Source organism: Carya illinoinensis, chromosome 15 (genome assembly GCF_018687715.1).
Source record: "Carya illinoinensis cultivar Pawnee chromosome 15, C.illinoinensisPawnee_v1, whole genome shotgun sequence".
Classification (NCBI taxonomy): Eukaryota; Viridiplantae; Streptophyta; class Magnoliopsida; order Fagales; family Juglandaceae; genus Carya; species Carya illinoinensis.
Genome location: NC_056766.1, coordinates 16873499 through 16897472, shown reverse-complemented (window position 1 = coordinate 16897472; position 23974 = coordinate 16873499). Strand labels below are relative to the sequence as shown.

General features: G+C 36.8%; 2 protein-coding genes across 3 annotated transcripts; one reads left to right on the top strand and one right to left on the bottom strand.

The window, feature by feature from the left end:
- The first annotated feature begins 1736 nt into the window (after positions 1 to 1736).
- On the top strand, positions 1737 to 11854 carry LOC122296353 (DUF21 domain-containing protein At1g47330). Of its 2 annotated transcripts, none has more exons than XM_043105963.1 (12): positions 1737 to 2125; positions 4425 to 4501; positions 4611 to 4694; positions 4800 to 4913; positions 5134 to 5220; positions 5429 to 5568; positions 5661 to 5748; positions 8898 to 8971; positions 9166 to 9356; positions 9930 to 10192; positions 10576 to 10622; positions 11517 to 11854. In XM_043105963.1, exons 1-12 carry the CDS (start codon positions 1951 to 1953, stop codon positions 11629 to 11631), a joined length of 1455 nt encoding a protein of 484 aa, XP_042961897.1. In that variant the 5' UTR covers positions 1737 to 1950; the 3' UTR covers positions 11632 to 11854. The 2 variants fall into 2 exon arrangements, with proteins under 2 accessions (XP_042961897.1, XP_042961896.1); XM_043105962.1 differs by having other exon boundaries at positions 1739 to 2125; positions 9924 to 10192.
- A 1844-nt stretch (positions 11855 to 13698) lies between these two features.
- On the bottom strand, positions 13699 to 19371 carry LOC122296706. Its single transcript, XM_043106507.1, has 2 exons — positions 19184 to 19371; positions 13699 to 14461 (listed from the first exon to the last, which is right to left on the bottom strand). Exons 1-2 carry the CDS (start codon positions 19369 to 19371, stop codon positions 13699 to 13701), a joined length of 951 nt encoding a protein of 316 aa, XP_042962441.1.
- Between the last annotated feature and the right edge of the window lie 4603 nt (positions 19372 to 23974).

The window sequence follows — 23974 nt, the reverse complement described above, 5'->3', positions numbered from 1 at the left end:
AAAATATCTGAAGTGATATGCCACTACGCAAGTGTTTTGATCAAAACATGGACCAAACAACACTTGTTGCCTTCAAATTTAGAACAAACAAACATTAGTTTTTATTTGCTAAAGGACACAAAAGAATAAAGGTGGTGCTACTATGCGTGTGAGGAGTGATCGAGAGGATTGACCGATAGTGCATTTGCATGCTGTTTTATTTTCTTAATAGAAAAACAAGCAAATGCACTATGGATCACTCATCTCAGGCATATTAGCATTTTTCAAAGAACAATAGCAAATTGCGCACCCAATGGACAAATACGCAGACCTCTTTTGCACCATTTGATGACCTAATGACATAGTTTCGAGAAGGAAAAATATAGTTACAAGTATAATTGTATATTAATCTGTGTATTAATGTGATGTGATTGATCAAAAAGTAGATTTTATTAAAAATGATATTAATTTAAATTTTAAATATAAATAAATTAATATTAATATATAGATTAATACGTAATTATATTTGTATGTAGTTAAACTCTTTGGAGAATATGTGGTTTTGGGTTCCCAAATTTTCTTCTTTTTATTATCTTTGATACGCTAAAAGCCAATTTACTTCTTGGGGACCACGTGTTGGGAGGGAGGGACCCTACACGAGGCATACAATGCAACGTTCTAAAGATATACCCAATCACTCATTATTATTATTAATAATAAATAAACATATTATTAAATAGAGTGCTGCTAGAGGTATCGAATCTTTTCTTCCAAATACTCACCGAATCAGTCTATATATATATATATATATATTTTTTGTGATTTTTGATTTTTTCATTCATTTTTTTCTATTTTAAAATATGTTTTAAAAAATAAAAAAATTTAAAAGATTTGAATTATAAAGCTTTTATCCTCTAAATTCCTTCTTATTTGTCTCCTTAACAACTTTTTAATTTTCTTTTCATAAGAATTTTACTTATTATTTTTTGTTGGGAGTGTAAAAAAAAATTGATGAACCGGTAAACTAGATTAGACCAGACCGAATTGACAGGTTTTGTCCGGTACCGAGTTTGGTTTAGTTTAGTACCGATTTTATTTTTCTTAAAACCGGTTAAAATCGGTCCGATTCTAATTTTTTCTTTTTTTAAAACTGGATCAGACCGGACTGATTTATATATATATTTTAATTTTTTATATTATATATAATTTTTATATATACTATATAATTATATATAAAATATTTTTATATTATATAATAAATTACTAATTAATATAATATTAAATTTTAAAATCTTATATCACTATAATTTATTGTATTAATAGTTATATTAATATTATATAATGCAATTAATAGTTATACCATAATATATCAGTATATTATATATTATTAATACCAGAAAATAGGATCAGAAATAGGTAAAACTAGAGTACTGATTTAGAAGGATAATTGATGCGTAATCGATTTAAAAAAATGTAAAACTGGTGCATGTAAATTCGATTCTAAATTTTGTAAAAAATCAAATCGGATGAAATAAGATACATCTCTATTTTCTACATTATACGTTAATATATATTTATTATTTTTATTATATTATTTAAAAATATATATTAATGTATAAATATGTATATTTATATAAAATAATAAAAATAATAAATTATGTGGTAGAGAGAGTATGAGTAGTATTTTTATTACATATAATAAGGGATATAGTGGGGTCCCAAATCGCAATAAAAGGTGTTGGCCTATGGTTGGACGTAAAAAAGAGTAAGAGCGTGTTGGCATGGGGCATGGCGCATGGGCGTCACCGCTGTACAAAGTAGAATCGGTTGCCTGAAAGTGCAAGCAGAGGTAATAGGCAAGAGTAGTTGGAGAAAAGTGAGACATTGAAGAAAGTGACGAACCCGCACGGTTGCAGATCTTTCTTCCACTGAGAGAGAGAGAGAGAGAGAGAGAGAGAGAGAGAGAGAGAGATGGCGGACCTGCCGTGTTGTGGGACAGAGTTCTCGTTGTACGTGCTGGCGATTATAGGTCTGGTTTGCTTTGCCGGGCTTATGGCTGGGCTCACCCTTGGACTCATGTCTCTCGGTCTCGTCGACCTCGAGGTCCTCATCAAGTCTGGTCGTCCTCAGGATCGCGCACACGCCGGTATTTCTTTCTCAAGCTTCATCCTCTTTTCTTTCCCTTTGTGTGTTGAGTTTTTAAGCTGGACATAAAAAGGCATGTGTGGAAGTTAGTGTAAAGAAAACTGTGAATCTCAACGACTTCGTCCGTTCATTTCCATTTTTACGGCGATCAGTTGGTTTCTGAATTAATTTTGGGACTGGTGATGAAGGGTAAATACATTTTGTAAATAGATTTTGGTGCTGATAATTCACGCCATGTGCTTTCTTGGGCTTCTGAACTTGGAAGAATTAATATGGGTTATTTGTGGAGGTTTTTGTAGGACCCTTATGTAATCAAGCGGAGAACTTGCTGCTTTCCATTGCTTTGTACGGATTCTATTTTACCTTATATAATTCTTCTTTTAAACAACTTGGGGATACTAGATTTTCGGTAGGAAATGCCTTCCCAGAGAAAGTTAGAAGGTTAAGGCTGTTCTTTCATCTTAAAAATATCTACCAGAAAATATATTATGGAAAAGTACTAAATTTTAAGTCATTTGGTCGGAATCCTGAAGATAATATGAAATCATTTTCTGATGTTCGGTTACTACTTGAAACTATTTTTTATAACAAGGAATCCTAGAGACCGTCCTAACACAACATGTATTTTACTTGATTAAATCCCAGAGCCGTGTAATAGACGCTGCCCCTAGAGATTGTTTGCACCCAAGGGTTCAAACCTTAGACCTGGGTGGAGCATATCTCCAAAACCAAAATCCTTATTACCGAAAATTATTTTCCTTTAATCTGACCAGAAACAATCTGAAACCAAAAATCATAGCATCTCTTAGCCACCTGCCTCACCCAAATTATCGCACTTGAAATTTTCATAAATCTCCTATTTAGATTGTGCTGGCAGATTAATTAAAGTGTAATACCCAGTATTAGTTATAGGATGATGTTGAATAGGATCTGGTTTTATAATGATTCCCAATTGTTACCTTGATTAATCCAATAGTGTCGATTTTGATTTTCATTGAGTTCATTACAGTATCAGAGCCAATCTCTAGTTAGAAGCATGGGACTTGAGTTCTGCCACCTATAATGAAATGACGAGAGGACCTCTAGAATTTAAGGGGGAACATCGTAATGCTCCGTATTGTGTGGGACGGTGGTAAATGGATCCCACAATGCTTGCAAGGGAAAATTTCTTGCCTTTTAGAGTGATTCCAGGGGGCTCCAATTGTGAACTTTACTAGTCCTTTTGGAGTATCGATCTTGATGTGGCTTGAACTTTTCTTGGGTCATTACATAAATGGACCTTCTTTGTCCATGAGAATTTTGGTGCATACAGAATTGTTGAGGATCTATGGTAGGGCGAAATCTCAGCAATGAGATAACCGCTGTTTTATTCGAGGGCGAAGCAGGAACAATTATTAATTATATAAAGTTTATACATAATATAGAACACTAATTTTCATTGTATGCTCTCTTTTTTGTCTGTGTGGATATAGGAATATATGCTTTTTGTTTACATCTTTATCAACTATTTTTTGATAAGTAAATTACACTATTTTGTTTTTGTTTCTTCTTATGCTTGAGTTTCATTGGGATTAAAATTGCTCCTCTCAGATGCTTATATAGTGATTCTAGAAATTTGTATTTTAAAGCTAACGTTCTCAATATATAATGTGTTTTGTGTGGGAGAAAATATTAGTTGTTATTAGAAAACTAAGAAAAGAAAACTCAAGACTTATAGCTTGCTTCTAAAATAAAATAAAATAACTTGGGAAATAAACAGGTTGATTGGGTCCCTCGCTCCCCATTGAGTTTCGATGTTTAAAGGATATAATATTCTCAGCAACACAAAAGAAATCCAAACCTAGATCAGAAACCAAAACACTAACCCTTGTTTCTTTTGTCCCCATAGGGTGTTACCATCTCTCACTTAGCTATTTTAGATATGCCAACCAATTTTGAGTAGACAGAGAGGAGTGAGGTGAGACAGAGTAAGGCAAATAATCATTCCCTCTTTGCAATAGCAGAAGTCATTTTCTGCCCATAACAGAGTTTTTCTTTGATCTTGGGGACATTTTTCCTTGGGTTGCATCTCTCAGTTCCACCAAACACCAGAAATTTTTGGAAATACTTTCCATCATATGTTTTACATACACGTATACACAGCCTATTTTACATATCGTTATGTATATTCACTTGGTTGAGTTGACTCACTGCATAATGAGCATATACCTCAGCTATTAGTGTTTGTAGGAAACTGTCACATGGATTGGACTGAAGAGACGAAGTTATGTGATTTTTTTTTTCTTTTTTTAATCTGGCAGCTAAAATATTTCCAGTGGTAAAGAATCAGCATCTTCTACTTTGTACACTATTGATTGGCAACTCCTTAGCAATGGAGGTAACCATTTGATTCTAGGGGAAGCTAGAGTATATTGGTTAAAAGATTGTTAATCATGTCAGTTATATTATCTTTTTTTTTCAAAAATAAATCTTTTCTCTCTCTTCAGACCCTTCCCATATTCTTGGACAAGCTAGTGCCTCCATGGGCAGCAATACTGATATCAGTTACTCTCATCCTCATGTTTGGTGAGGTAGTTCATCATCAACTCAAAATGTGAATATTTTGATTCCTAATGTATTTTGCCTGCACTAATTATTACTCACTTTTTTTCTCATACACGTATATTTCATTACAGATTTTGCCACAAGCAGTGTGCACTCGCTATGGCTTGAGGGTTGGAGCAACCATGGCTCCCCTAGTTCGTCTTCTTCTTTTGCTGTTCTTCCCTCTTTCTTATCCAATTAGTAAGGTAGAATGAATAGAAATCTGTAATGAAATATATGTTTGTAAACTGTGTTTTGTTCAAGTTGGGTTGGTTATTTGATTTAGTGCTGTGGAAAATGGTATATGCGATTTTTTTTGTACATTTTTACTTATATAAAACAAATAGTATATGATATTCTTTTCTTATGTTCAAGCTTTGTTTGTTGTTTTGTTCTTTTAAATTAATGCTATAGTGCTAAGTGCAGATGTTGGATTGGATGTTGGGTAAGGGACATGCTGTCCTCTTACGGCGAGCAGAGCTCAAAACTTTTGTGAATTTCCATGGCAATGAGGTATGATGTTCAGCCTTAGAGTTTCTGCAATTTAAGTTATAAAATAGTTTGCATTAGGCATGTTGAAACCGTCTCCTTGGAATTTTATAGTTGCTATTTATTTCCAGATAGACGTCTACCTAATGGCTTACATTTCGTTGTGCTGGACTATATCCCACTCCCCTTGGTTCTCTGATGTAAAATGGTATACACCTGTTTTGTTGTTTAGGCTGGGAAAGGCGGGGATTTAACACATGATGAGACTACTATCATCACTGGGGCTCTTGAATTGACCGAAAAGACTGCAAAAGATGCCATGACCCCCATATCAAATGCATTTTCCCTTGATCTGGATGTAAATCTTGATTTGTGGGTTTCTGGATTCTTGTTTAGTTCTCTCCTGCATGTTTAAGCATTGTGTTCTAACCCTCTCTCTCTCTCTCTCTCTCTCAACTATACAGGGAAACATTGAATGCGATAATGACAAAGGGTCATAGTAGAGTCCCGGTTTATGCTGGAAACCAAAAGAACATAATTGGACTTGTTCTGGTATTTCATTTCCTTCTGTTAGAATGATGTGGTTTATGGTTTTTTTTTTTTTGTGCGTAACTTGGCATATAAATTTGTTCATAACACGTTTACATATGTTTTCTTCATCTGCTTTGATAATGTACCTTGTTTGCATGATCATGTCTATTTTTTCTGTTCTTTTTCTTTTTTCCCATTTTTTAATGTTTGTGTTCAAACATTAATTGAGATATTGATATTCTTAGACAAGTTTATCTTTGATAAGCTGTATCTTTATTTGTTGGTCAGATAGGAGTTTATCTTTCTCTTGTTGATCAGATAGGGTTGTTTTGAGAGAGTTTGTAATTCAACTCCCATAACTCTTATATTTGTATTTCTTTAACGTTACAGATCCTCAGGCTCTCAGAGTGCCTTATTGTATTAGTGAATCAGTTTAGCATGCTGTTGAGTTGGGCCTGGTTCTTATTTGTATATCTTTATTATGTCATTCTACAAAACTCCCATTTTGTTGCTGCAATACAGCTCTTTGCTTCCATGGGAGCTATAAATGTTCTAATCATATTTGCCAGTCTGTGCATGAATGGTTCAGAAGATTATAAGTATTTCTAATCATTGTGGTGTTCGGGATGTTGCTCTGCTGGTTTTTACAAGTAGTTTTGTTTGGCTAATGGCTACTATTCTAGTGTGAACATATCTATCTTCGTCATAGCCAAACTTCATATGTTGAAGCAAGTCTGAGGAGATTGCTTGAGACCATATATTGGCCTTTTCGACTGCTTACAACTTTTACTTGGGGAGCCTCGAGGATCTAGTGTGTGGCATTGAGGAGTATTCCCCAGTGGATTAGTTAACTCACAGACGAAGCATGTAAGTGAAGTGTGAATTTAAGGAAGTGACATGAAGTTAGTCTAAGGTTAGGAACTGATGAGATAAATGGGTCTTCAGATGAGTTCCACTTGAGGAGTTGAGTGCTTCCCCTTCTAATGACTTCTGGTAGATACTTCTGTGTGATTGTCTAAGTTGTGTATTTAGGTGCTAAGCTGACATTGATTTTCATTGTAATAATGCCTACATTGCCTATATTTTCTTAAGGCCTTGTCATTCCAGCTTGAAACATTTGGTTGAGCCCTTGTGACCATGTCCTGGAATATTTTCTCCTATTGAGGTTGTTGATCGAAAAGTATAATGCGGTTGGTGGGAGGGTGTAGGTTGCGCCTGCATACAAGAATATGGATTGGGATAAAGCATTATTAAGGTTAAATGAATTGTGATGTGTGTGTATAATATTTGCTACAGTATATATTTTATCCCAAACTTCCTTAATAATTGCATAACTATACTTCTTTTAAAATAGCTTTTTGGGTTTTGTTACATATATTTCCCTTGTACTTTAACATTGTCTATTTAATCTTTCATTCCAAGCATGCGGGCCATACAAGCTATGCTGTGTCTCGTATCCCCCTTTTCATGGTGACAGGACCCACCTTGCTGGCCTAGGTACCTTTAAGCTTCATTTTCGCCCCCACCAAGGTCTGGGACTGCTTGCAGTAGAAGGTCAACATCAACCTTAGGTATTAGGGCATTGTCTCAGCCATCATTATCCCTGCCATCACTCTTCCTTGCCCACAGTCATCTCATGGAGTCTGTCCCCAAAATGCTCCTTGGCAAGTTGCTTCATCCACGGTTTTAATTCAACAACTATAGTAATGTTGGTGTAGGAATATAACTAGGAGCAAACACCTGGATTAAGCAATTTATATTTGGTGTAGGAGTAAATTCCTAACATTTTTTGTTGGAAGAAATAAGCGTACTAGCTGAACGTAATGAAAAGATAAATAGAGACACTGCATATATGGTTGAAAGCACAAGAAGGCTTCCTTTCCTTTCTCAATCAGTGACAGAGCACTAATACAGAAGGAAGACCCCAATCACATATTGTATTGCTTACTTAATACCAAGTTTTCTATCAACTGATTGAACAAAAGGTTAATCCTTTTGATGTGAATAGTCACATCTGCAACTGCAAGTGATTCTTCTTCTTCAGGGAATAGAAGCAACAGTAGTAATTCTTGAAATTACAGAATATTAGTGGTAGCTTCCAAAACCATAATCGAAGGTTGATGTAGTTGTATTGTTGGGTTTCGGAGCACTGTTTAGGTTTTTAACAGGTCATGGACTCGAGGTTTAATAGTGTTTGGTTTGTGACTGTAGTATTGTCCATGGTGCTCAAAAATCTTGGACCATTAAGGAATCAAAGTTGATTAAGTCATTTAAGGTGGAAGGGTTTGAAGGGCTGTAAGAAGGTAGCAAGTATTTGGAAGATGATTCCCCCTTGTCTTATGTGGTGCATATGGATCGAAAGAAATGGGAGATGCTTCAAAGATACAGAACACTCTTTGGGAGATTTGGGGATTTCTTCTTGAGTACTTTGGGTTTTTGGGCTAAAGCTTATGTAATGGTGGATAATTTCCTGACTCTGTTTTAGTTTTCTGGTGTTTGTTTTCTTTCTGTTTCTGGAAGTTGTAGGTATTTCCTTTGTTTACGTCCTGTGTACTCGGGCTTATGCCTATTTCTTTGAATAAAATTATTACTTAAAAAAAAAAAATTAAGTCATTTAAAAATATAGACAATGTGACTCTGAACTTTAATAGAAAGTTTTAACAATAAGGTTGATTTGTCTTGAATCTTAAGTCCAAGGGATCAATTGTCATTGAAAATGTAGCGACCAGATTGGTACTCTTGAAACTGCCAGGCAGATGTTTTTAAAAACCCCTAATCTTTTCAGCAAGTGATTAGTTACTTCAGAAATAAGGTATCTGACCTACTGTGTATGTTTTGACTTAGAACATGGTTGTTATGGAAGGATGCAGATAGTGGTACCCACATACACAGAAATATGGTGTGATTGAGATGCTCATTTGCATCTTAATGCTGTAAAATAAAAGGTCTTCATGTATACTTATTAGGAGAAAAAGGTTAGCCTACAAGATGGTCCGTAGCTAAGAGTTTTTATAACTTAAGCCTTGTTTGCCCCAAAACATAATAAACTGCAATTGTTTTGTAGTACTGCCAATGTTGTTCCTTTGCATGGCAAAAATGTTTCATAATTATTGTTTGATGATCTCTCTTCTTTGTTGTATCCTCTCGAACTTAATACCATTTATGTTCAGGTTAAAAATTTGTTGACAGTTGATCCAGACGATGCAGTTCCTTTGAGAACAATGATCATAAGGAAAATTCCTAGGTAGGATTATACTGCATTTTTAGATCATATTCTGTGGAGAGAAGACATGATTTTGCCTGTGATTACGAAGGGAATATTGACCATGAAAGTATAATTTACGTTAGTGGATGTCTTGCATATGTTGAATTTGCTAATATATCTTTTGTATTCTCTTTTCTGATGGTCTTGTTTTGCGTTGTGACTGATCTTTCCAGGGTTTCGGAGGAGATGCCGCTATATGATATTCTAAATGAATTTCAGAAGGGTCACAGCCACATTGCTGTTGTATATAAGGATCTAAATGAGAAAAAAGAGACAGCAAAGAAAGTTAAGGGGGCTGAACAACTTGAATTTAAGGACAGTTGTAGGAAGCACAGAGGCAAATCTGAGGTACCACTGGGTAAAGGTAAGGATCTATGAAGCAGGGACTGAAGGAAGCTTTGGATATTTTTATGCTATTGTTGTATTAGCAACTTGCTTGCTTTTCAGGCATTTTTGAGCTATATTTTTTTTCCCAAACATCAAGTTGAGCTTTTTATACTTCATTCAATTTACTGTTATCCTGCCAATAGTTGTGTAAGACCTGTATTTGTTTGTGTATTCTCTCATCCCATATCCGCCTTAATTTCATTTCTCATACCCATTGATTTCTGAAATAGTCGAATCCTGTAATTGCATTGGTGGTACTACTGAATTCGCATTTCTTTTTTTTTCTTTTTTTTCCCTTTCTTTTAAATACTATTTCCAGTCCACAACTCATGTATGTGTCCTTTTCACCACGTGTTTATTAACTATGTCGCAGTTGATGATTTAATTATGAATGATCATGCCTAACTAATGCTGCTTTAATCAGTCTTAGGTCTTTACAAATATTTTGAGATTGATATGACCTTATAGGTTTGTCATACCTCAATATCTTAGGTTTTTGCATCTGTTTCTTTTGAAAAATTTCTTATTGATCTGCTTTGTGTAGAACCAGATAATCTTCATGTTGGCCCTACTTCTGCCACTCAAAGTTTGGGGACTGAATCAAAATTACAAGATTCTCAGACAGGTGTGACTGAGAATGATACAGGTCAACAGATAGGGAAGACCTCGCTGTCTACTGCTTATAAAAAGCGACATAGAGGTTGTTCGTATTGCATTCTGGACATCGAAAATGCTTCAATTCCAGAGTTCCCATCCAATGAAGAGGTTGTTGGTGTAATTACCATGGAGGACGTCATTGAAGAACTTCTTCAGGTAATCTTTTCTTCATTATAAAGTCATCGCTGGGTGAACATAAAGATTGGATCCATGTACTTGGGTCAAATCATCTTCTGGTCCTTACGATTGTCATAGTCATTTTCTATCATGATCATGCTGATGACTATTGTAGAGGAAGTCCATTCCCATCTGTTCACAAGGAGTGTGGCATGGACCCATACTTTTCCCTTTTCTGTACTAAGAAGTGAATATTGGTTACGCTTGACCTCAATTCTCGTGGATGGGTTAGGTTAATTGAAAAAATATATTGGTCATAAGCAGCTGAAACTCCTATTGAAAAGCCCCTCTTAAATGGTGGAGTATTCTTTTTGAATTTTGTAATACATGGTTATCTCAGTTCAAATTTTTTTTCATGCCAGGAGGAAATATTGGATGAAACCGACGAGTATGTCAACATACACAACAGGTAAACAATAACCATTAGTTACCTCATTTGGTTCTGTTGCTTGCATATCTATATATGTGTGTGTGTGTGTGTGTGTGTGTGTGTGTGAAGCCTGCAACTTAATTATGTCATGGTAAGGTCAAGAGACTATGCTTCTCAGAAAATTGAAGAACACCTTGGTTCCTTGATTTGCCATGTAGTGAGCAATGTTTGAATTAATACAAAAGGGAGCTGCTAGAGACACAAAAGGATTCCACACACTAATGTGGTACAATATTAGTATGTCATGTATCCATTTTTCCTAGCCTCTCTTTCCCCACTTTCCCTTTCTCTCTTCTTTCCCCATGCACCCTCTCCCCTTAGCAACAACCTCTCTTCCCTATGCGCCCCCTCCCCTCAACTACGCCCACCACTGCCATAGATCGTTGACAACCACCACTAGCAGAGGTTCCCCCCTCACCTGCTCTGCCTCTTTCCCCTGCTGCTCTCCCTTCCCATCTCCCTCCTCCTTTCCTCTTCTAGCTCACAACCACAACTCATTGTTGTTGCCGTTGTTGTTGCCCAGAACCCATTGCCAACAATCCGCCACCCATCCCTCTGTCTCTCTCTCCTCCCTTTCTCTTCCAGCTGACGAGTTGTGTAGGTCTCGGGTTGTCATTACCCATCTTCCCCCTCACCACCGCCGCAACTCGTCGACGGCCACCACACCAATTGTGCTTCAACGTCTTCTACCCACCATGGGGTGGTTTTCGATCACAATAGTCGCGCTCAGGGAGGGGGCACTAGGAGAGGGCAAGGGCGGGCACGGGGGAGGGAAGGATAAAGGTCAAAGGGAATTATTTGTGTGGGATCATTTTGTGTCTATAGTATTTTCCAATACAAAATTGAAACTGACATCATTGTTTGTGAATGCAGGATAAAGGTCAACATGCATGCGTCTAAGGAAATGGATATGGAGTTGCAATCACCAGAGCCCTCCCCTATGGATTCATCTGTCACTAGCACTTCTCCATTTCTTAACCCTTCTTAGCATCTGCAGGTCCGCACATATCTTCTAGTATTTCAATGACAGGCTTACTAGCCACTACATGTCAAATTTCTTAAGCAACATCAAAGGGATTGGTTCCTCTTATGAATATTAAATGTAGATTCAGTTAGAAATTGTAAAGGTTGGGGATAAGTTAGTTAGCAAAAGAATATATGCTTACATGACTTAAAAACTTATATAGATTGCCTGGAATTGTGTGTTGTAATTTTTTTTTAGCAAAATAAGACATTTATAGATAAACTAGTGGATACAAGATACAAGTTTAATAAGGTAGAAGTTCCTTATAGTCTTCCCAAAGTCAACATATTACAACGCAAAAAAAGAGGAAAAAATGGGTGATTGGAGCCAATCCTTTGACTTCCCACCCATTTGCCACAAAGGGAAACTGCTTGGTGATGGTTTTTAAATAGTATGACAGACAGATTATAAAACTGCAGGTAGAAGCTGTAGTAAACAGGGGTATGCTGCAATGTGTTGGTCTGGACTGGCTGGAAGGAACTATCACATCCACTTTTACTCAATCCTTGGTTAGGGAAAGCCGGAACATAGGAAAGTAACGGGAAATTGAGACAAATCGCCAACGAGGGGTCACCATTGGTGATGATGGCGTGTGTAGGATGCGCCACTCCTGAAAAGGAGTGGATGGTGAATAGGAAGATCCAACGCCGCTAATCCCAATGGTGTTGTGCGTGGTGGCAGGAAGCGACCCCAGATGCGGCACGTGAAACTCGCGCTAGCCATAAGCCACGTGCGAGGCGAATGCACAGTTTAAATGGACAGATTTATTCTATCGACTTGAAGATCAACATCTGGGGAGGCTAATGGCAAGGAGTGTGTCAAATCTTGATTGCCATAAAGCAACAAATTAGCTAGCTTTGATAGAGATAGCGGGAAAAAACAAGTCTAAGTTGAGACTGAGGCTAGTGAAGGGGGGAGGGTGGTGGAGTTGAATCTCCAACCCCCCCTCCTCTGGCGAACGGACAGCAATGGATTTTTGTAAAAGAGAGGAACACTTTTTGGAGAGAGAGGATCAACTTAGTTGTTATGCACTTAATATCTATTCAAATTCTGTGCCATAATTATATAGAAAGCAGTGCTCACCTTTTAAGGTTTTGCAATTTATCACATGTTTTGCTCAAGTTGATGGTGGCATTTTTAGCAACCATAGAGCAACTCCTTTTACAACTTTTGTTTTTCCCTCTTTCAAATTGAGGATATTTTTAAACAATGAGTTGTAAGATTATCGTTAATTTATAAAAGAGTTTTGCAACTCATCATCCTTACACACAACACTTATTTTTATTTTTATTTTTTATTCTTCATAAACTAATTATTTTTTCTATTTACCATCCATACACCACATATTTAGTAAGAGAAAAAAAAAATGTATGATATATGGTATGAGGATGATAAATAGAATTTTTCTTTATAAAAACATCATTCATTTTAAACAGAGTTATAAAAGTAGTGTTTCTATCATTGTCCTGGCTTTTTGCATGTGAAGTCAAAATCGAAGGTAGAACCAATCTCTCTCTCTCTCTCTCTCTCTCTCTCTCTCTCTCTCTCTCTCTCTCTCTCTCTCTCTCTCTCTCTCTCTCTCTCTCTCTCTCTCAATAAATTTTGTATTCATTTCATTAATTGTTCACTTTACATCCTTTTTTATTTACAATCAAAGTGTATAAATTCTCAAAAACTTCTTCCATCCAGTACTTCTCCCCATCTATCTACAAAGCCATTTTGGCCATTTGCTGTGCCACTTCGTTGCCTTTCCTGCGATTGAATCCCAAGACCACCTTCTGCGAGCATGCCACAAAATTTTTATGTCCTCTGTAATCTATCCTCTCCATGACACATCTTCTTCATTAGACTTCACAGCTTCGATTAGACTTCACAGCTTCGATTAGTTTCTTGGTATTCCCTTCAAATATCACATCTTCGAATCTTAGTTTCATGAACAACACCATGACTCTCCATAACGCTATACCTTCTACCATATAGGGGGAAATTACACAACTCCTAGCAACACACATGAATACTATAACATCACCATTATTGTCTCTTATCACAACATCCATCCTCATCTTTTGTTTTCCTACCATCTAAGGCCCCATCAAAGTTGGCTTTATTCAAAGTTGGTTTCTCCCAAAAAGTGTTTTTTCTTTTTATAGTTTCTGGTTTCTTGCTTATCCCCTTCATTCGATTTACTTCATGATACTCTTCAAGCCCAACAGTTGCTATCTGTACAATTCTACAAAGACTAGTAAAGTCATTTTGAAAAACAAAATTATTCCTACTATACCATATATCTTTCATTATAACTGCCACTTCCTCTAATTTTTCTTTTTGTAATTTGCAACACAACTCTAACCAAAGTTGCACAAAATCCCTCCCTCCCCACACATCCATAGCAGCTGGGCAGTTCTTTAATGCATTCAGTACATCTTCTTCCTCTGTTTTGCATATAGGGCATAATGAATCTTCAACTATTTTCCTCTGCCATAGATTTTCCCTTGTAGGTAAGATATTATTTGCAGCCTTCCAAACAAAATATCTAGCAGCCCAAGGCACATCCAGCCTCCATAACTTCTTCCATATGGATTTTTCCTCATTTTCATCCGAGGGACCCCTCTCACCTACCCCTCTCATTTGTTGCACCATGTGATATGCACTCCTTACGGAATACATGCTATTTTTTTCTAGACCCCAAATCAACTTGTTAGCAACCCCCACACGAGTAATAGGAATGGTACTTATTACCTGTGCTTCCTCTTCATTGAAAATCTCAGCAATTAGGTCTACCTCCAGCTCCCATCTTACTCATTAATAAGGTCACAAATCCTGGAATTAGCAATAAGAACCCTCACTAGTGACTGGACACAGTGAGTATTAGGAGTAGGCAACTCTGACCCCAAATGCTTATGGACTTACCATTCCTCACTCTCCAAACTAATCATTCCTTCACCACCTCCATGGTTGACCTAATACTTCTTCATATTAAAGATGAAGACTTTGTTATGGAAGCATTCAAGAACTGGGTATGCTTATAGTATTTCTCTTGATAAACTTGTGCCACAAGTGACTGAGGTTCCTTGAGCAATCTCCACCCTTATTTTCCTAACATTACACTATTAAAGCAACTTAGGTCCTAAAGCCCAGTCATCCCTTTGCCTTTGTAAGCCCCATCCAACTCCATTTCTTCTAGTGTATCCCCTCCCTCCCCCCCACCCCCTCCTTTTTTCCTACCATTGACTCCACTAGAATCTGACTATCATACTTTCAATTTCACTATACAACTTCTTTGGCAGTTGGAAAACATTCATCTAGTATGCTGGTATTAAATATGTTTGACAAACAATGATAAATGGCTGAAATCCTCCTTACAATAAGAAGGAGATAATTTCTCATTATATACAAGCGGATATTATGGCAATAGAAAATGAATGTAGCACATATTATGGAGAATTATTCGATTCTCCCTTATCACCCACTGCCAAGGACAAAATGATTCTGACCGTAGCAGGGCACACCACAGTCTAAAGGTGTCGCCAAAGTCCAGACCATGAACCTAAGAAAATCCTTGAGCCATAAGATGTGCCTTATGGCACTCAATAGACCCATCAGAGCAAAGCTTTGTTTTGAAAATCTAGTGACAACGAACAACATTATGATTCTTAGGACGAGGTATAAGAACCCACGTATCATTTTTCTTCAAAACTTGAATTTCATCATCCATAGCCGAGAGCCATTAAGAGTGTTTTGTAGCAGACTTGAAGCCTCGAGGCTCTTTGAGAGCAAGAAGAGTCTAAAAAATCCTAGAAGAAGACAAAACAGTCATAGCATGATACAACTGTAGTTTGAATATACCTGTTTTCCCTCTGGTAATCATCAGATGGCTAGAAGTGGTCACATGAGGAACTGAAGAAACGGGTGGAGGAACAATAGAGTCCGGACTGCAAAATCCTATATGGATTTCATAGGAAGAGAAACCTGCAGATCAGGGGAAGGATTCGAGGACAGGCGTGGAGTATCATTGCAAGATAGACACAGTGAACTTGAAAAGGATGGTGAAGGCAAATAATCTGAAGAACCAACATTAGAAGAACTAGAGACACATTCTTGACAATCAGAAAAATGAATATAGTCAATGTTGGGCTACAAATTTTGCACAGAATCACCATTATAAGGAAAAATATTTTTATGCAAAATATTTTTAGAAAACTGCATGTGTCTTTCGGTCTAATCATTGGAATCATTTATGAAGGGTACTGTAACCTAAAAAGACACAAGGAGCAGATTTTTTAGATAATTTATCTGGTGAGTAATCTCTCAAATAAGGGAAGCAAAGACACGAAAAAGTGTGAAGTATAGAATAATCTGGTTACTTACCAAGCAAGAGCTCACAACAAGATGGTGACGGGAGTCGGTTAATGAGAAAGATGGCAGTAGAGAAGGCCTCAACCCACAAAAAGAGTAGCACACAGGCATGAAACATAAGGGTAAGACCTGTTTCAATAACATGGCAATACTTGCATTCAACAATGTCATTCTGACTAGGAGTGTAAGGACATGCCAGACGAAGAACAATACCACAAGAATGTAGATGGGAATGGAACTTATTAATGGTAAATTCAGTTCCACCATCACACTGAAACGATTTTATTTTTGCTGAAAATTGTGTCTCAATATAACGTTGTAAATTGATGAAAGTATCAAAGAAATTAGATTTGTGTTTCAAAGGGAATATCCAACTAAATCTAGTGCAATCATTAATAAACACCACATAATATCTATATCCAGTAAAAGAAAGAATTGGTGATAGACCCCATAAGTCACAACGTAAACGATCGAAAGGCATGGCACAATGTTCATCATTTAGAGAAAAAGGTATACGGTGGCTTTTGCCAAGTCTAAAACCAACACAAATTTCAAGATAAGTGTCCATCAATTTATCACTACAGGAAATAGATCCTAATCTAGAAAGAGAAGCAATAGTACGACAATCTAGATGTCCAAGGCGAGTATGCCATAAACGAACATGGGCTCGTAGTGGAGAAATAGTGGACACGAAGGCATGATGATGACGATCCAAAATATAGAGACAATTTTCACATCTTCCAACTCCCAGTACCACTCTTATGACTCGATCCTGTATGGTAAAACTAGATGAAGAAAAGGTAACACAACAATTATTATCTTTAGTAAGCTAACTAATAGAAATAAGACTTTTCTTAATTCTAGGAACAATTAAGACATTTGATAAAAGAAGAGGACTGGATGGAACAAGAGATGAAATGGAACCAGTATGAGAGATTGCTAAAGGCTAACCATTGCCAACCACGACACATCTAGATGAAATGCCAACCACACTCTCGAATGTCACTTGTCATGTAGGACGTTGCACTAGAGTTAGGGAACCATTCAAAGTCATTCAAATCTTGAATTGTTGAATTGAGTAGGCAGAAAATGCTTCAGCAAGATTAGCTGATTGTTTCTTCTTGAGTTTCAAGAAGTTCCAGCAATGTTTTGCCAAGTGTCCCTCATTGTCGCATAACTGACAGTGAACAGAGGAGGCGAATGACGACTTCAAATTATCAGAAATTGTAGAAGAGGTTGGAGACCAATGCTTCCCTTTCTTAGTTCTTGCCACTTTGGAAGTCTGCTACACATAATAGGCAAAGTTGGAAGATGAATAGGAGACCGATCGTTCAAAGATCTCATGGCTCAAAGCTTTCAGAACAATCTCTGTAAAAGAGGTTAGCGAAAGCTGTGACATCATAGTGGTAGAGATGATCTTGTAGTTGAGTCCCAAAGCTCGTAAATACCAGTGGACTTTATCTGTGTCGTCAATGAGACGACTAATCGCAGCCAGTTGATCGCAAAGACCTTTGAAGGTTCGAGAAAACTCAGCAATGGATTGAGAGATGTGTTGCATCAACTGGAGTTCATCCTTGAGTTGTAGTTCTTGAGTCTTTGAGAGGTGCGAGAATGAGACTTCAAGAGCACGCCAAGCCTCATGGGAATGACATAAACCTAGTACCTCATTGATTTCTCCACAAGTAGTTGGAGGAGGTCAGTTTAATGGTGAGCATATGCACGATGTGTTGAGCAAAAGAGTAGGAGATCAAGAAGATGAGTCAGCCATGGTGAGGAAAAAAAAAAGAAAAAAAAAATCCTTGAAACTAATACCATAAAGATACTTGACAAACAATGGTCAATGGCTGAAATCCTCCTTATAATATGGAGGAGATAACTTCTCATTATATACACAATAATTATAGTTGTGTGATCCCATATAATAGGAAAGAATCAAATACAAATAATCAAAATATCCCAATAGCTATACAAGCGCATATTATAGCAATAGAAAATGAATGCATCACATATTATGGAGAATCATTGTATTCTCCCTTATCAAGTATTGTTTGGAGCACTGCCTTTATCAACACTTCATTTCTAGCCTTCGACAAAAAATTGTTCTTCCAATTATGCAACTTTAGCCATACCCTTTCTTTTATACTTCAAAAAGCACTATATCTATCTTTGCCCACCACTGCTGGTAGCCACAAATACCTCTCATAACTACCACACACTACTACCACAGCTTCTCTGAAAATTTGCCTTCTTACTTCCCTTTTAGTGTTAGAGCTGAAGAAGATTGAGGTCTTCTGTTTTTTAAGAACCTGCTCCAATGCACTCTCATAAACTTGTAGGATTGAGTAGATACTTCTCCACTCTTCCTTCTTGGCTTTGCAAAATAGTACACAATCGTCAGCAAAAAGTAAGTGTAGTTGGCTAAGGCCCTCAGCACAAATGATAAACATGTAAGAGGATCCCTTATCCCATTACCTGATACCTTTTAAAGGGAAAATCTTCTTTCCAACCTTGCCATTAACCAACACAGAATAGCTAACCGAGCATACACACCTTATAATCAGGTTACTGATTTTTTCACCAAACCCCAACCTTTTCAACATAGCCTCCAAATATTTCCACTTTGCACTATGGCCATACTCCCTTCAATGCCCTTCTGTCTTGTCTTCATGAAGTGCAACATCTCGTAGGTTACTATAATATTATCAGTTATTAACTTGTCAGGAATAAAGGCACTTTGATTTGGAGAGATGACCTTGTGTAAAACTTTTTTAACTCTATTAGCCAACACTTTGGAGATAAGTTTATGCAATACGTTGCAAAGGCTTATAGGCTTATAATCCTTCAATGTTGTAGGAGATTTGACTTTTGGTTTAGAGTGATAAAGGTGTGGTTTAGGGCTTGACACATTTCTCCCCCATTCAGAAATTCCAAAATTGCATTACAAGTTTTTTTTCTCACTACATCCCAGTGGTTTTGGTAAAATCCAACCCTAAACCATCGAGACCTGGTAACTTAAAAGGTGATATTTGTTTTAAAACCACCAACACTTCATCTTCTATAAAATCACTATCTAACTTCCTTCTCATCCCCTCATTAATCCTCTACCACCCCACGATCTCGGTTGCCCAGAGGCATTAGACCCACACTAGTGACCACTTACAGCCCATGTTCCACTAAGAGACTCATCCCCAACCCATTCACTTGTTCGTGTAGTGCCTCACCTACCTCCCCTAATGATTTTGTACTCATATCTGCATCCACCAAAGAACAATTGTCTTTCACCATCTCATCATCATCTCTGCTTCCCTTCCCCTTCTCCCTTTCCAACCCACCATCCTCCTCCCCCATCCTGCTACCCACTTCCTCATTTATTGAGTTGTTCTTGCAATTCATTGCCACCTACTTTCTACCCATCCCTGAACCATAGTTGAAAGTTTTCCTTCTAGTAAAACTGTTAACTTTCAACCAAGTCCCGAATTGAGTGATCACTTCCTCCTTAATCTTCCTTTGACCAGGACCCGCATCACACCCAGCATTACCATGTAGGATCTAGCCACATCGGAAACACATCCATGGTAACTTCTCATATTTGAAGTTAGGCTAGATTCTATTCCCATTCATCTTAGTTATGGGCCCCCTAGCAATTACTTTATGTAGAGAGATCTCAATTCTTACTCGTAGATATTGGCCTCAACCCACCCCATCATCGGGAACCTCTACTTCCATTACCTTTCCCAAGGAATTTCCAATTTGAACACCACAACCTCTCGTCATGAAGGACATTGGGAGATTGTAGATCTGCACCTAGAAAACTTGTCTTAAAACACCATTGATTTGATTGAGACATACCATCAAACACTTGCAGGTTAAAGGGATGGTTGTCAGACAACCATGGGAGCCCATCCCAAACTTAACTTGTCTACATGAGTCCCAAACGTAAGGAAAAATGTGTTGTTTCCTACCTCCTCAAACTCAGCCAGGGTACTAATTCTCCAGATCTTGGTCATCGTGGCCACTAGCACTTTCATTCCAATCACCCTCTCCATACAAATTCTCCCAATTAGGCTTCTATCCCCCTTCTCCCTAGCCACCTCTGCAGACCCATCATCCAATTCAATCACAGCTTATTCCTCTTCAGCCAATCGGAAGTTTCCACACAATTCTTTTAGCACCTTCACCCATTCCACATCCATTCCCACCCTTTATTGGACAGTCTAGTCAACCCTTCACGACGGATCTAGAAACTTCCTCACTACCCCTCTTTTCATGGGACAAAAACAGATAGGAGACTCGATCCCAATTCTCTCTCTCTCTCTCTCTCTTGCAAGGTACGTATGCCGGTTGAGATGCATTACCATAGAAAATATAATGATAAAATAAGATGAACATAATTGCTATTTTTTAGCAAATAATATTGTATAAGATTAATAATAATTTTTAAATAAAAAATATGAATTATTGTGTATAAAGTGCTCACACCAAGGTAAGCAATAGCAACTAGAAACAGGACGAGCAAAGAGTGGCTGCAACCTAGGCCGAGCACCTAGAAGAGTAGCAATGCTTGCACTAGTAGCATGTGTTGGCCTGCTTAGTTACCCCAAGCTTGTGTTTTGCCTAGATTGGCCTCGATCTGTGATCACAATCAATGATTGTTGGGTTGCTCTACTCAGTTATCCTAAATAGCATTTCGACTAGATTAGCATTGCCCGACCATCTTGAGCAACGTTTATTCTCCAGCTCTACTCAGTATTCCTGAGCAAGGCTTGTTATCTTGCTCTTCTCGAAAATTATGAGCAAACATTATTGTGTTGCTTTGCTCAGTTATCCCAAGCAATGTTTCGACTGATGGCATTACTTGATTATCTCGAGCAACGATTATTCGATATTTGGTCTGATTACTAAAGGAACCCCAAGGTGAGCTTCATTGCTCGAGGAGGAACGTCATGGCGAGCACTCATCCCTGAATGAACCTCAGTGTGAGTTTCATTGCTTAGATGAGGGACCTTGGGGCGAGCACTTGTTGCTGGATGAACCTCAGGGCAAGTTTCATTGCTCAAGGAGAACCTCAAGCCGAGCACTCGTTGCTCACCCCATGTCAAGACATTGTTGCAACAATAATTTGTAAGAATAAGCAATATTCGTTAAAATAACATTGTTATTATTTTACAAATGCAATTTTTATTTTTAGGTTCTAATTTATGCATTGATCCATCATTAGTCTTTAATATATCATATCTATGGTTTTATTTTCTACGGTAATGCGTAATCACCTTGAGCATGATTTGCCTTTCTCATGGCAGAGCACTTTTCCCTTACTCTCTGCTCACATAAGGTTGGACCTTCAAACTTCTCTCACTATACACATTGTTACTCTTTATGGTGCTCGTCCTAGCTTCAAAGCACTCTTTGCTCGCCCCAGTTCGAATTCTTAGTGCTAGGCACGCTTCATTGCTCTCTCGACCGTTAGTGTAGGGCAACATAAGTGATGGTACAGATGTTGCTCAGGGACAAGTTTAGTGCTCATTCATCATAATCCCACTACACTAATTGTTCGGTGTGTGAGCAACACCATATTGGACCAAGTGAGAGAAGAGTGATGGAAACACTGGTTGAGCACCTTGAAAAGCAATAGTACTAGCCTTAAAGTGAGCATTTGTCAAACACACATGTCATGCAAACCATCACATCCCACAACTTGGCCTACCTACCCCATCTACTCTCTAGGGGACTAGTGGACCCACCCGTTGACATAATATATATATATATATATATAAACATCCATATAAGCCTAAAAATCCTAATCTCTCTCTCTCTCTCTCTCTCTCTCATTTTCCTTGCTCAGCACCCACCTCTCTTCTCTCCCCCTTTTCTTCTCTTCCTCTCCTTCCTCTCACATCAGCACCTCTCTCTTTCCTCTCATGCCAACACCCTTCTCATCTTGTTCTTGTCATTCTCCTTCTCTTATGATCTTCTTTTGTTTCTACTTCTCCCAGTCCTTTTCTTCTCTGGAATCTCCACACCCACAGGCAAGTCAAGATTGTGGGTCATGGTAGTCACCCGTTAGGTCCAACTGCCAGTTGTGGCCATGGGTCTTTGTGCAATGGTTCTCTGCACAAATTCATGATGCAACTGTGGTTCTCTATGCATTTCTTTGGATTAATATGTTTTCTTTGTTGGATCTACGTATTATTTTGATTATTTAGTGTATTTGGAGTTTGATCTATAGATTTCAAAGTTGGATTTATTGACTTGGAGGTTGGATTTATTGATTTGGAGGTTAGATTTGTTGATTTGAATGTTGAAAATATGTTTTTTTTTTTTTTTTTTTTTGGCGAACTCTATATGCTTGCCCGCCTGGTAACCATATAGGGGCACCCGCATATGCAGGTCAGTGTTGAGGAACGAGGCTGGCAAGTGTCCCCCCGACCAAGAGAAGGTAGGGGGTAGATTGGGCAGGTGTCTACTCTAGGTAGGCAGACACTGCTCTTTAATACATCCTATACCATCATAAAGTTCATTGATAAAAATGTAACGTAGTCATTAAAGACAAATTCATACTACAATAGGCACTTTTATTAACAGAAAATATGTATGTATGTGTATATATATATATATTATAATTGAAAGTTCCATTTACAAGTTTGCATCATTTTCATTTGTGGAGTTAATAGGGATTCATTTAACTCATTTTGACTTATCAATAGAAATAATCTTACAAGCAAAAGTTTGCAAGACAATGGAACCTTGTGTAAAGTATTCAGTAACTACCTGAAGATATGACAAATGCTATAGATTCCAAGCTTTGATCTCTATACTCATTATTCACTTATCACACCACTCTGGGTCACAAGGCCTAGAACTGAAAGAGAAATGCTACATTATCCAACTGTTTGAACTATAGTTAATTTGGAAAGGAATTTCTGTCTGAGAAACTCACAACCTTAATTAGGCAAATGTCCCAATATTTGTAACTTATCATAGTACCAGTATGATGAAAATGAATAATTAAGTTATATAAAATTGTTTTACATAATTAACATTATAAATATAGTCTTTAAGATATGGTACTTTCATCGTATCACATAATGTTAAGTTATTAAAAATAATTACGAAAATATGATGTAATAAAGATTAAAAAAAAATACTCATCCATAGTTAAAAAAATATAGAATAAGATCAAATTTTTATTATGTTTTTATAATAATTTAAGCACCTCAAATGAGAGAAGTAGATATATGAAGTAGATCTTACATTATTTATTAAATATTTTATAATACCCAAAAATTATATTAATAAAAATAAATATCATGAGTCAGTTAAGAGAAATGATATTTACAGTCATGGATTATGCCAGTATTGCATAATCTTTTTTTTTTTAAAAAATGAATAAATATAATATCCACATAAAAAAAATCTTTTAATAATGAACCTCATTTTTTTTTCAAAATAATTATACGGCGTTTGTGCACTTACGACTGTATGTAACATTTCTCGTCAATTAATATATAAAAAATGCTAACTGTACTTAATTTTTTTTTTTTGCAAAAACTTAATTATCTACATATTAGTTATTAATATGCTGAAAATTATGAAATTAAATAAAATTGACAAAATAAATCTTGTACATAGAATTATAAATTCGAAAAAATCTATTTATCATCTATTTTTTTATCATCCTCTCATCATTTTATAATGTAAAATTAGATGATAGGTTCATAAGTAAAATATAATAAATAATTTTTAATCATCTAATATCACGTCATTGGATGATAAGAAAATAATAAAAATTAAAATGATAAATAACATTATTCTATAAATACTTATAACACTATACATCGATCTCACTTTTTTAAGGCAAGTTTGGACAATTCTTTTTTTTTTTTTTTTTTTTTTTTTTTGATAACAAGTTTGGACAATTCAGTTTTAATAAATAATTACTAAAAATCTTAGA